The sequence below is a fragment of the Crocuta crocuta genome, unplaced genomic scaffold (assembly GCF_008692635.1).
Source record: "Crocuta crocuta isolate KB4526 unplaced genomic scaffold, BGI_CrCroc_1.0 scaffold20, whole genome shotgun sequence".
Taxonomy (NCBI): domain Eukaryota; kingdom Metazoa; phylum Chordata; class Mammalia; order Carnivora; family Hyaenidae; genus Crocuta; species Crocuta crocuta.
Window position 1 is genome coordinate 6,409,680 of NW_027527932.1, and position 9,995 is coordinate 6,419,674.

Sequence of the window (9,995 nt, forward strand, 5' to 3'; positions counted from 1 at the left end):
CTTCAGCCCCTCTGGTAGACTTACTGATTATTTCTCTCGTATCTGAAATGTAGATATCCCTCCTTCCCCATTCTCTGTGATCATTGGTTAAAGAGGCTCTAGGAAAACTAATCTAGAATATGTTGTCTAAAACCAAACTATCTTGAAGTCAAACACTTAGAATTATCTACTGATTACCAGCAGGTTGTATTTTCATCTGTGGTCTTGAAGGGATATGGCCAACTTCCTAAGGCTTGTAATGAATTTGATATCCTGAAGTGATGGACTATTCTTGTGTTGTTTTACATACTTTGGGCAATCCCACAAATGTGCAAAACATAAAGACCACTTCTATGAATATAATAATAATAATATAGACAGTAATCAGGCTAATCATGGTAATAATCAAATTAACCCAAACATAAAACGACCTAAGAAAATACCCAGGTCATACACACTAAATGTCAGTTTCTTATAATGACAACCATAATAATTACATTTATTTGGGTATTTGGTACATGCAAGGTATAGTCAGTTTTGCTCTAATGTGACACACATGCTCTTAGAACCCAGTGCGCTGGGCACCTGGAGGGCTCAGTCGGTTAAGCCTCTGACTCTTAATTTCAGTTCATGTCATGGTCCCAGGGTCGTGGGATTGAGCCCCTCATCCAGGTCCACACTGCACATGAACCAGCTGGCTCAAGGTTTTCTCTTTCTCTTTCTCTGCCTTCTTCCCTGCTCCCACTCTCTTTATTTCTGAAAGAAAAAAATAGTAGTTTTTCACATGTTTCAAAGATTAAGAAATGCATAAATTTTAGGGGAGCCTGAGTGGCTCAGTCGGTTGAGTGTCTGACTTTGGCTCAGGATCGAACCCTGCTTTGGGCTCTGCACTGAGTGCGGAGACTGCTTAAGATTTTCTTTCTCTCTGACCCTTCCCACCACGCCCCCCACCCCAGCTTGCACTCTCTCTCTCTGAGAATAAATTTTGGGGCTCTTGGGTGGCTCAGCGGGTTAAGCGTCTGACTTTTGCGTGGGTCAAGATCTCGCAGTTCATGAGTTCGAGCCCCGTGTCAGGCTCTGCTCGGAGCCTGGAGCCTGCTTCAGATTCTGTGTCTCCCTCCCTCTCTCTCTGCCCCTCCCCTGCTCATGCTTGCTCTCTCTCAAGAATAAATAAATGTTAAAAAATTAAAAAATAAATTTAAAAAATGCACAAATGCTAAAATAAGAGTGGCATTTTAACTTGCAAAAGACGGATGTTTGCTTGTGGAAGCAGGTATTAGAAAGGCGGCGGCTTGCGAGTACTGTGAAGGCTGGTAGAAAGATTCCTTGGAGTTTGATGGGCAGTCGTAACATCAGACGAGGATCAGACCGGGTCAGCTGGAGGCGTGTGAGGTGTGCCTGTGCGCGCACTTTGTGTGTTCCCCTCACCACTCAGTTCAATCGGGCGCAGGTTTCTGCGTTAATCCGGTGTTTCTCACAGACAAAAGTGGGATAAGCATCAGGGAAGTCTTGCTGTGCTCAAGTCGTTCCTTATATACCAACTGCATCAGAGCAAATTTGCATTTTCAAAACCAGCATTCTACAAGCGACTGCTGTAGTGTAAGTGCATTATCTATATGAACTTATGTAATCATCCCATCACCCTTTTGCTTTAGTACTATTACTGTTCCCATTTTATTGATGAGAAAACTGAGGCAAAGAGAGGTTAAACAATTCGATCAAGATCAAACTCGCTAAGCGTCAAAGCCATTATGCTATACTATATACTGTCTTTCAACATTAAATAGTAATGCACTTCATGAGAGAAGGGTTTCCATCAGACTTTTGGAGAGGACTGCTTTAAATAATTCTTCCTATCTGGTGATCACCGTGTCTCACCTAAATCTCTCATGTTGTAGTTTTAGTCTATTTTTCTGTTATATCCGCTGTCAAGGTGGAGACTATCAAGTTACAGTGTTGTATGTTACTGCCCTTTAAGTAATGAACGCCCAGTTAAAAGCAGCCAGTCTGGTTTAGTGCTTAGCATGTACTCAGCACCAAGCTTCGTGTTTTCTTCCACTACTGATAATTCCGCTAACAGTAACACTCAGTGAAGGCTAATCAATGGGGTTCCAAGCATAATGTAAACATGCTGTGCTCCATTAGCATCAGAAACGTTTATTGTTTTGTGTATTTCATTAGTGTTCTTGGTTCCTCCTCATTACACAAACTCTTTATGAAATAGAAATCTTTAATACAGAACATCTTGAATGCTTTCTGTTTTTGAGGAGTAGCATTTTATGTTAAGTAGGCACTTAATTCATATCCCATTGAGAGCTGGTTGTAAACATGAAAAGATGAATAACTAATGACACTTCGAATGGGCTTTGTGCTACCACAGTGGCTAAAGCCTGACTGGATGAGAGGTGGGGGCTATGGAATAACCTTTGGCTGCCGGACTCGGTTCAGATATTAATTCTTCCATTTATTAGCTGTGTGATCATGGCCAAAACACTTAATTCTCTGAAGTTCTGTTTCTTCATCTATTAAAAAAACACCTTTTGTCCTATTATGGATGAATGAGCTAAACCGCACTGCACACTTAACACGTAACAGATGGTTAGCACATCACCAGCCAAGTAGAGAGGACTCTGCCGTCCACCAAGAGACAGCGAACCTGGGTGGTCAGTCTGAGGAGGGCAAGCCTGAGGTCGAAGCCAAGCTGTGGACCCCGTGCCTCCCGGCATGAAATCTAGAGAAGGGGCTGAACAAACAGGGGCCGCGAGAACAGAGAAGGGAGAGGTCAGAGGGTCAAACGGAAGAGGACTAAGGCTGCAGAGAAGGGCTCGTTGAGGAACAAATCTCGACGTGGAATTCCAACCGTCAGTATCCTTTTCTTTCTTTTTTTTTTTTTAAACATTTTATTAACTTTTTTTTTTTAATTTCTAGGAGAGAGAGAGAGAGAGACAGCGTGAGCAGGGGAGGGTCAGAGAGAGAGGGAGTCACAGACTGAAACAGGCTCCAGGCTCTGAGCTGGCAGTCAGCCCAGAGCCCGACGCGGGGCTCGAACCCACAAACCGCGAGATCATGACCTAAGTGAAAGTCGGACGCTTAACCGACTAAGCCACCCAGGCGCCCCCATCAATATCCTTTTCTATACCTAAGCACAATCTTAATACATATGATGTAGGACAGGAAGAATGAACCCTAATGTAATCTATGGGCTTTACTTAATAACAATGTATGAATATTTTTTCTTTTTTATTTGTTTTACAAATAGTTTATTGTCAAGTTGGTTTCCATATAACAGCCAGTGCTCATCCCCACACGTGCCCTCCTCCATGCCCATCACCCCCCTTCCCCTCCACACCCATCAGTCCTCAGTTTGTTCTCAGCATTCAAGAGTCTCTCATGGTTTGCCTCCCTCCCTCTCCCCCACTATTTTCCCCCTTCCCCTCCCCCATGGTCCACCGTTAAGTTCCTCCTAATCCTCCTATACGTGCAAACATATGGTATCTGTCCTTCTCTGCCTGACTTATTTCACTCAGTATAACACCCTGAAGGTCCATCCATGTTGCTACACAGGCCAGATTTCATTCTTTCTCAACAGTGTATGAATATTAATAGCTCATCGACTATGTAACAAACGTACGAGTGCAAGATGCTAATAGCAAAGGAAACTGGGCCGGGGAAGGGAGTATATGGTAGCGGTCTGTACTTTCTGCTCAATCCTTTTGGAACAAAAAGAATGGCTCACAAAGTAAAGTTCATTATACTTAAAAAAACTTTCAGTTGTTGTAGATCTCTTTTTCCAAGCTTCCTTGCTTTGGCTTTCTTTCCCCTTCCCTTTTGAACCCTGCTGACCCCAGCGGCCAAGACGGGTCCAGTCTATCTCCCGGATTGCTCCGAGGCAGGATGCAAAAGGGCTGGAGTGTGCATTTCAGTTGGTGTTTGATTCTTTCTTTTTTTCCTTTTTAGTGAGGAGAGGGAGAAGGAGAGGAAGAAAGAGAATCTTGAGCAGGCTCCACGCCGAGCACGGAGCCCACCGCGGGGCTCCATCTCACAACCGTGAGATCATGACCAGAGCCGAAATCAAGAGTTGGGCGCTTAACCCACTGAGCCACCCAGGTGCCCTGGTGTCTGATTCTGAACTGTTCCTACAACCCACATTCTCCTGGTGGTGGTGATGCAGCACATTAGTTGAGTTCACCAACTCTAAAGGCAGTAAAGTTGGCGGCTCAGAGCACAGGTTCTAGAGACAGAGCTCGGGTCACCCAGCACCTCTGTCTGTGGCCACAGACAAGTCGGAGCCTTTGTTTTCTCGCTTGCAAATGAAGCGATATTCTTAGAGATCCTACGAGAATGAAAAAAAAGGGCATGGGAAGTGCTCTGCATAGTATGTGCTACATAGGTAAGTGCTTGCTTCAGTTATCCATGCTGCTTAATAAACCACTCCAGAGCTTAGTTGGAAACAATGATTTATTATTTTTTTTTCTTGGATTCTTTGTGAAACAATGATTTATGATTTCTCAGAGTCCTATGGGCCAGGAATTCAGGCAGGGTTTTCCTGTTACACATTCTGTCAGTTGGGGTCACTATCAGCTTTCAGGCGGTAGCAAGGGTGAGGGTTTTATGCAAGCACCTATGCCTCTGTGCTCCCCCCCACCCATCATCACCTGTCTAGCTTGCTCTTCCTCACAGCATGGCGGGCTCAGGGTGGTAGGGTTTCTTCCATAGTGACTGGCTTCTGAGAACAAAAGAGGAATTGGCCAGCTCGCTGCAAGGCCAAGCCCACAACTATACGGGGTCATTCTCTCTTAGTCTATTGTACAAAGCAAGCCCCAAAGCCAGCTCCGATTTAAGGGGAGGGCAAGAGCTGTGGCAGCCATTTTCGGAGACACCAACGTCACATGATTACTTTCCTGTGAATTGGTGTGTGATCGTGCATAACTGGTATCCCTTTACCTCCTAGAGCTAAATAGCATGTTATAAGGCAGAGTGAGGTATCAGAGTTGCTGCGGGAACTAAAGCAGGGGTGCGGCCACACAGGGCTGTTCTAACATGGCCGTTGCATCTCCTCAACACGTTTTTAATATTGCTGCTCTGCCAATACCGCGTCCTCACTTACGCATGTCATCTGCAGGGTATTTTATTTGATGTCATGAGATTATTTTGAGACTTTCAAAAAAAAAGAAATTAAAATAGACATAGATATGATATTTGAATGCGTCATTTTTGCATTTTTATTAACACCATAGAAAACCTTCTCTTAACATCGAGAAAGAAAATAAACTTGATCGAAGAGTCCAAGCCATGCTGGCTTCTGTATTCGAGGTTTTGTTCTTTATTTTTCCGTTTGATCGGTATGTCTGTTTTAACCTCTTTTCCTTTTCCCTTCTGTGGGCAAAAGAGCACTTATTTATCTTTCCATTTACAGGGCACTTCCTCTATGAAGCCCCTATTGACACACCTGCCACCAAGTAAACTTGAACACTCCCTCTTTTTGTGGCCCCGCTGCACCCTGAAAGCTTCTACCATGGTAATCACAATTTTTATTGCACTAATATATTTGTAAAGGCTGATCAGGTCACCATATGGCTGCTGGCACAAGGAAACTAATTCTGAAGTGCCTACCATGTGCTACGTGGGGGATGCAAGGAGGAATTAAGAAGAATCCTTTGCTCTCGAGGGCTCACTGTCGATTGGAGGAGATGGCTATAAAATACATACTTCCAACTAAGTCTTCATTTCAGGGCTAGAGATCTGACCCCGGTGTATGGAAGTGCTTCCACCACTTGAGCGGGAGTTTGGCAGTATACTTGGAAGGTTCCCTAGAGAAGGTTTTGCTTCCTAATGAAGGCAGATTTGAGAAGCATCCACATAAAGATCCCACATCCCAACTCTAGCCTTTGCCATTTCCGTTCTAGGTGGAGGGGCCCACGGGGAACTGGTGTGATTTCAGAGAAGTGAAGAGAGTTAGACCCATGTTTACTCGGAAAGGATGCGCATTTCCTACGGCAAAGGGCTTTCGAGCTGTGTGGTAAGACTGTGAGGATCCTAGATAGGGCCAGGGCTTCTGAGAACTTTGCAAGGAGGGATATGGGCACTGCTTTAGACTGTTTAGTTTCCTAAAGCAGGTCAGAGAGGTACTTCTACGCTGAAGAAAAAGGCGAAAGAAAGCATTTCAGGAAGTGAAAATTACCCTTGAACTCACCTTTACCCGATGGGCTACTGTAGCAGCTAGGTTACGCTAGGTTGTGCTGCTGTAAAAGATTATCCCCAAATTTCAGTGGCTTGTAAAACAAAGGTTTCCTTCTCACTGACATTGCATGTCAATTTCTGGTTGGCTGTGGCTCTGATCTGGGTCTTCTGTGTGCCAGGATCCAGAGTGACTGAAGAAGTAGTGCCTTTCTTAGACTGGGTAATTTGGGGACAGAGGGACAAATATGATGGTAGAACCACATAACAACTTCTAAAGGCTTCTGTTAGAAGAGGGATGTGCACATTTACCGATACTTAATTGGTCAAAGCAGGTCCTATGGTCAATCGGTGAAGTACAATCTCACAGAGAGGGGCAGAGAATGAAAGGAACCATCGTACAGCCTCTGCCACTGCTACCCAGAACCAGAACACTAAAAGCTGATGGTTCTGAAGACAAAAGATCAAGGAGAGGTCAAACAAAGGTAGATCCAGAAACAAAACGTTAAGTAGGCAACGTATGTGACTAATCTGATAAGGAAAAAAATATGAAAGAATCAGAACTTAGAAGCAAAACTTGAAAGCTTCAGACATCAAAATGTACACAATGAGGAAAATTTTGATGTTGTGAAAATTAACGCAGGGAAAATTCAATAAAATGGAGTTGGGGAGCCAGAAGGAGGCACAGAAGGGGGAGACATATCACTCAAATGTGTATCATAGGAAGAACTGTCAACTAGAGACTTGAGCAGAAGAATTGTCCACTGGAAAAAAATCATCAATTACAGGCCCCAATAGGGACGGATGCCCATTGCATCTCCTACTAGAAATGAATGACCCTGCAACTCAGCCAATGAGAGACCATTATCACCTTGCACTCTTGCTTTCCTCCAATGGACTTTCGTTCAAAACAACCCCTTCCAAACTCTTCCTCTTCATAAAATAGTATTCCTCTGCTTTGTTCGTTGGACTTGCCTATGGTTTTGCCATAGCTTACATTTCCCAAATTGCAATTCTCTTATATATTCCTGAATAAATCTATTTTTGCTGGGAAAATAGCTGACTGTTTTGTTTTTAAGGTTAACAATGTCTTCACCGACAAATCAGACAAACTAAACCAAAGAAGTGTATTACTTCAGTCACCATCCCATTGAAGCACACTTTTTCTGAGTATTCTAGATTGGTCTTGGCAGGTCATGGAAGACAAGGAAAAACAGATCCTCAAAGAGCACTCCCATGACTAGACACCATTACTTGTGCTTAAAATGCTATTTGCTCACTCACTGCTCTCTACATACTACTCATCCTTTTTCATTTGCCTTAAAAGCCATCTTTTCCAAGAAACTTTCCTTGATCATTCCCATCTGTATGAATTGCTTCTTCCTTGCATGTAATGGTGCTTGCCTATCTATTAAATATATTGCCTTTATTAGAGTTAATTATTGACTGTTCCTCCCCATCCCAAGATTCCTTGGGATTGATGGCTTGTGAATTCCTGTGGGCAGAAAGAGTGCAGTTCATTTTGGGGTCTCCCACAGTGCACAGTGCAGGGCAGTGCACATGAAGGAGCAAAATTCATTGTTGAAATTCGGAAATTTACAATCGGTTAGAAGCCATTTGACATCCACGTGTTAGCTCTGTCCTTGAGGTGTTCCAGAGCGTAAGATGCATACAATGAGAATGTAATAATTGTTCAGGACTACTCTAGGGCCCAAACTCACCAACACAGGGAGGAAGTCTTGGTAAGGTAGGCAAAGGACGGGGAAAGACCGGGAAGAGACGGGTGTGTAAGTCAGGAGTGCTGTGAAGCCATCTTAGTGGCTCTTTGTTCTTGTGACGTCTAGACCAGTTTGTTCCTTCCAGTTATTTCTATTTCTGTTTTCTTAGCATCAGATAGTAATAGTTATATAGGTCTTAGTTTTAATAAATAGTTCTACTGATGTGGTTTGACCTCAGTTACGCAAACGCTAAAAGCAAGCGATAGAAAGTTCATTTAAGGAACCCAATACGATATTAGGTTGAAATATTTTAAAATTACATGCAGGGGTATGTGGAGTGCTTATGTTCATAATATAGAGCAGGGATATTTTTAGATTCTCTGATAGTAGATTGAGGTGTGCTTGCTCTAGTTTATAAATCAAAGAATTGGCCTATATCTTCGGTCTGTGTGTTTAGGTTTTATGGTGACAAATACCTTACAATAACTAGAAATAGAAATTCCATCTTTAGTGATAATATAGTACAGGGAGGGACCAGAGAAGAGAAGGTCTTAAGGTGCTGTTAATTAGCAGAAATCTGAAGCACACAGTCTCAAAGCAATTAAGGCTGTTAATTGAATACTTGGATGTGCAGTGGAATGGCTCATATGTTGCTGAGTAGGGTATCCTAGGCTCGCAGTGAGGAGCTACATTATACACATGATGTTGAATGCTTTAGGAAGAATAAATATGGGTAAACATATGTTTGTCTAGTAGCTAACTGCATTTATGAATAGAGATATAGCGTTGGTTGTATACAAAATGGCCTATTAGCTGCAAAATTCAATATTGGTAATCCAATCTATCAGGCTATCTGCTGTAGATACGGCACACCATCTACTCACAGAACATTGAGCTTTTTGCCACCGTGATCTGCTGTTCTCTGGTTTGCTAAACATCTCTATAACTCATGTGATACTGTAAATGAACTTGGTGGTCACACATGGTTACAGTTTGGCATCTACGCACGTTTGGGGCAGAGGCGAGCGCACATTGCTCATGAGCTCAGGGTGGCAAAATGATTTCATTATCTTCTACAGGTTAAAAAGTATCCAACAGCGGAAAGAGAAATGAAATGTTTCTTTTAGAAGAACTTCAGTGAAAATGGTTAATACTTTGCTTAGTGGACGGTATGATTTAGGAACCAGCTACTCAAACTGCCCACAGACTTTTTGGTGCGTGCACATTGCAGATAAAAACGAATTTTGCCCGAGGATCAAATCTGAGCTTCTTATGTATATACAGTTTCTAAAACTATAGTTAACCTGCTCAGGGGTTATTAGCTTGGGCTTTTAATATGCATTCAAACAGGGGGCTGAAGGCATTACGTCATTGGGGAGCATGTTAAAGAGGTAACAATGTTACCTCTTAGGATCAGGAAAGTTCCTGTTTGTTATGCAATGTGTGCATTTCATTATTTACGCGATTTCACGAGGCGTTTTGGGAGCTGTGTACACAGCAAAGGGCGCCCGCGGCAGCTCCCCAGACGGTGGAACGAAAACCACACGCCCTGTCTTTATTGCTTTTCACTACTTTTGCTTTTGAGATACATTTTTTTTAATGGAAAAAATTCCCCAAATTATATGTACTTCTGGAGATGAAAACAATTTTGTCTCAAATGTTTTTAGGAACTACAGGCTTCTCGGGAAAGTTTCCATTCTCGTTTCCGTCGTCCTTCAAGGACGACTTATACAGTAAACAGCCAACAGCGAAGATCGGAGTGGAACCTTCTTCCCTAAGGGTCTCCCAGCCCTCCCTCCTACCCCGGCAATCCGTGTCTCCCCTCCCCGCCTCCTCCCCACCCTTTCTGTTTTCGGTGTTTCCTGCAGGAAAGCCCAAAGAAAGTAAACGGAGGCCGAAAGCCCCGGTCTCGGCCCTGCACGCTGGGGTCTGGAAGGTGAAGCGTGGGGAGGGGGCGCCGCAGGTAGGGGGCGGGGCTCCTGCACTTACCCCCCGTGGGGCCGGGTAGCCCCAAGCCTTTCCCTGCCTTCCACTCTTCCTCCCCCCAGCCCCCCTCCAGGGGCCTCGGAGCGAGGGGGGCGGGTCCTCGCGCTGCAGACACGCCCCCGGCCGGTTTATAAT

General features: G+C 43.8%; 1 protein-coding gene across 1 annotated transcript in view; it reads left to right on the forward strand.

Annotated features, from left to right (window-relative positions):
• The window catches only part of CA8 (carbonic anhydrase 8), a 133,896-nt gene that overhangs the window by 35,138 nt on the left and 88,763 nt on the right, over positions 1-9,995 (forward strand). Inside the window, exon 3 of the mRNA XM_077751831.1 lies at positions 9,542-9,837. Coding sequence (XP_077607957.1) covers positions 9,542-9,837 — 296 coding nt within the window. The remainder of the gene's footprint in view (positions 1-9,541; positions 9,838-9,995) is intronic.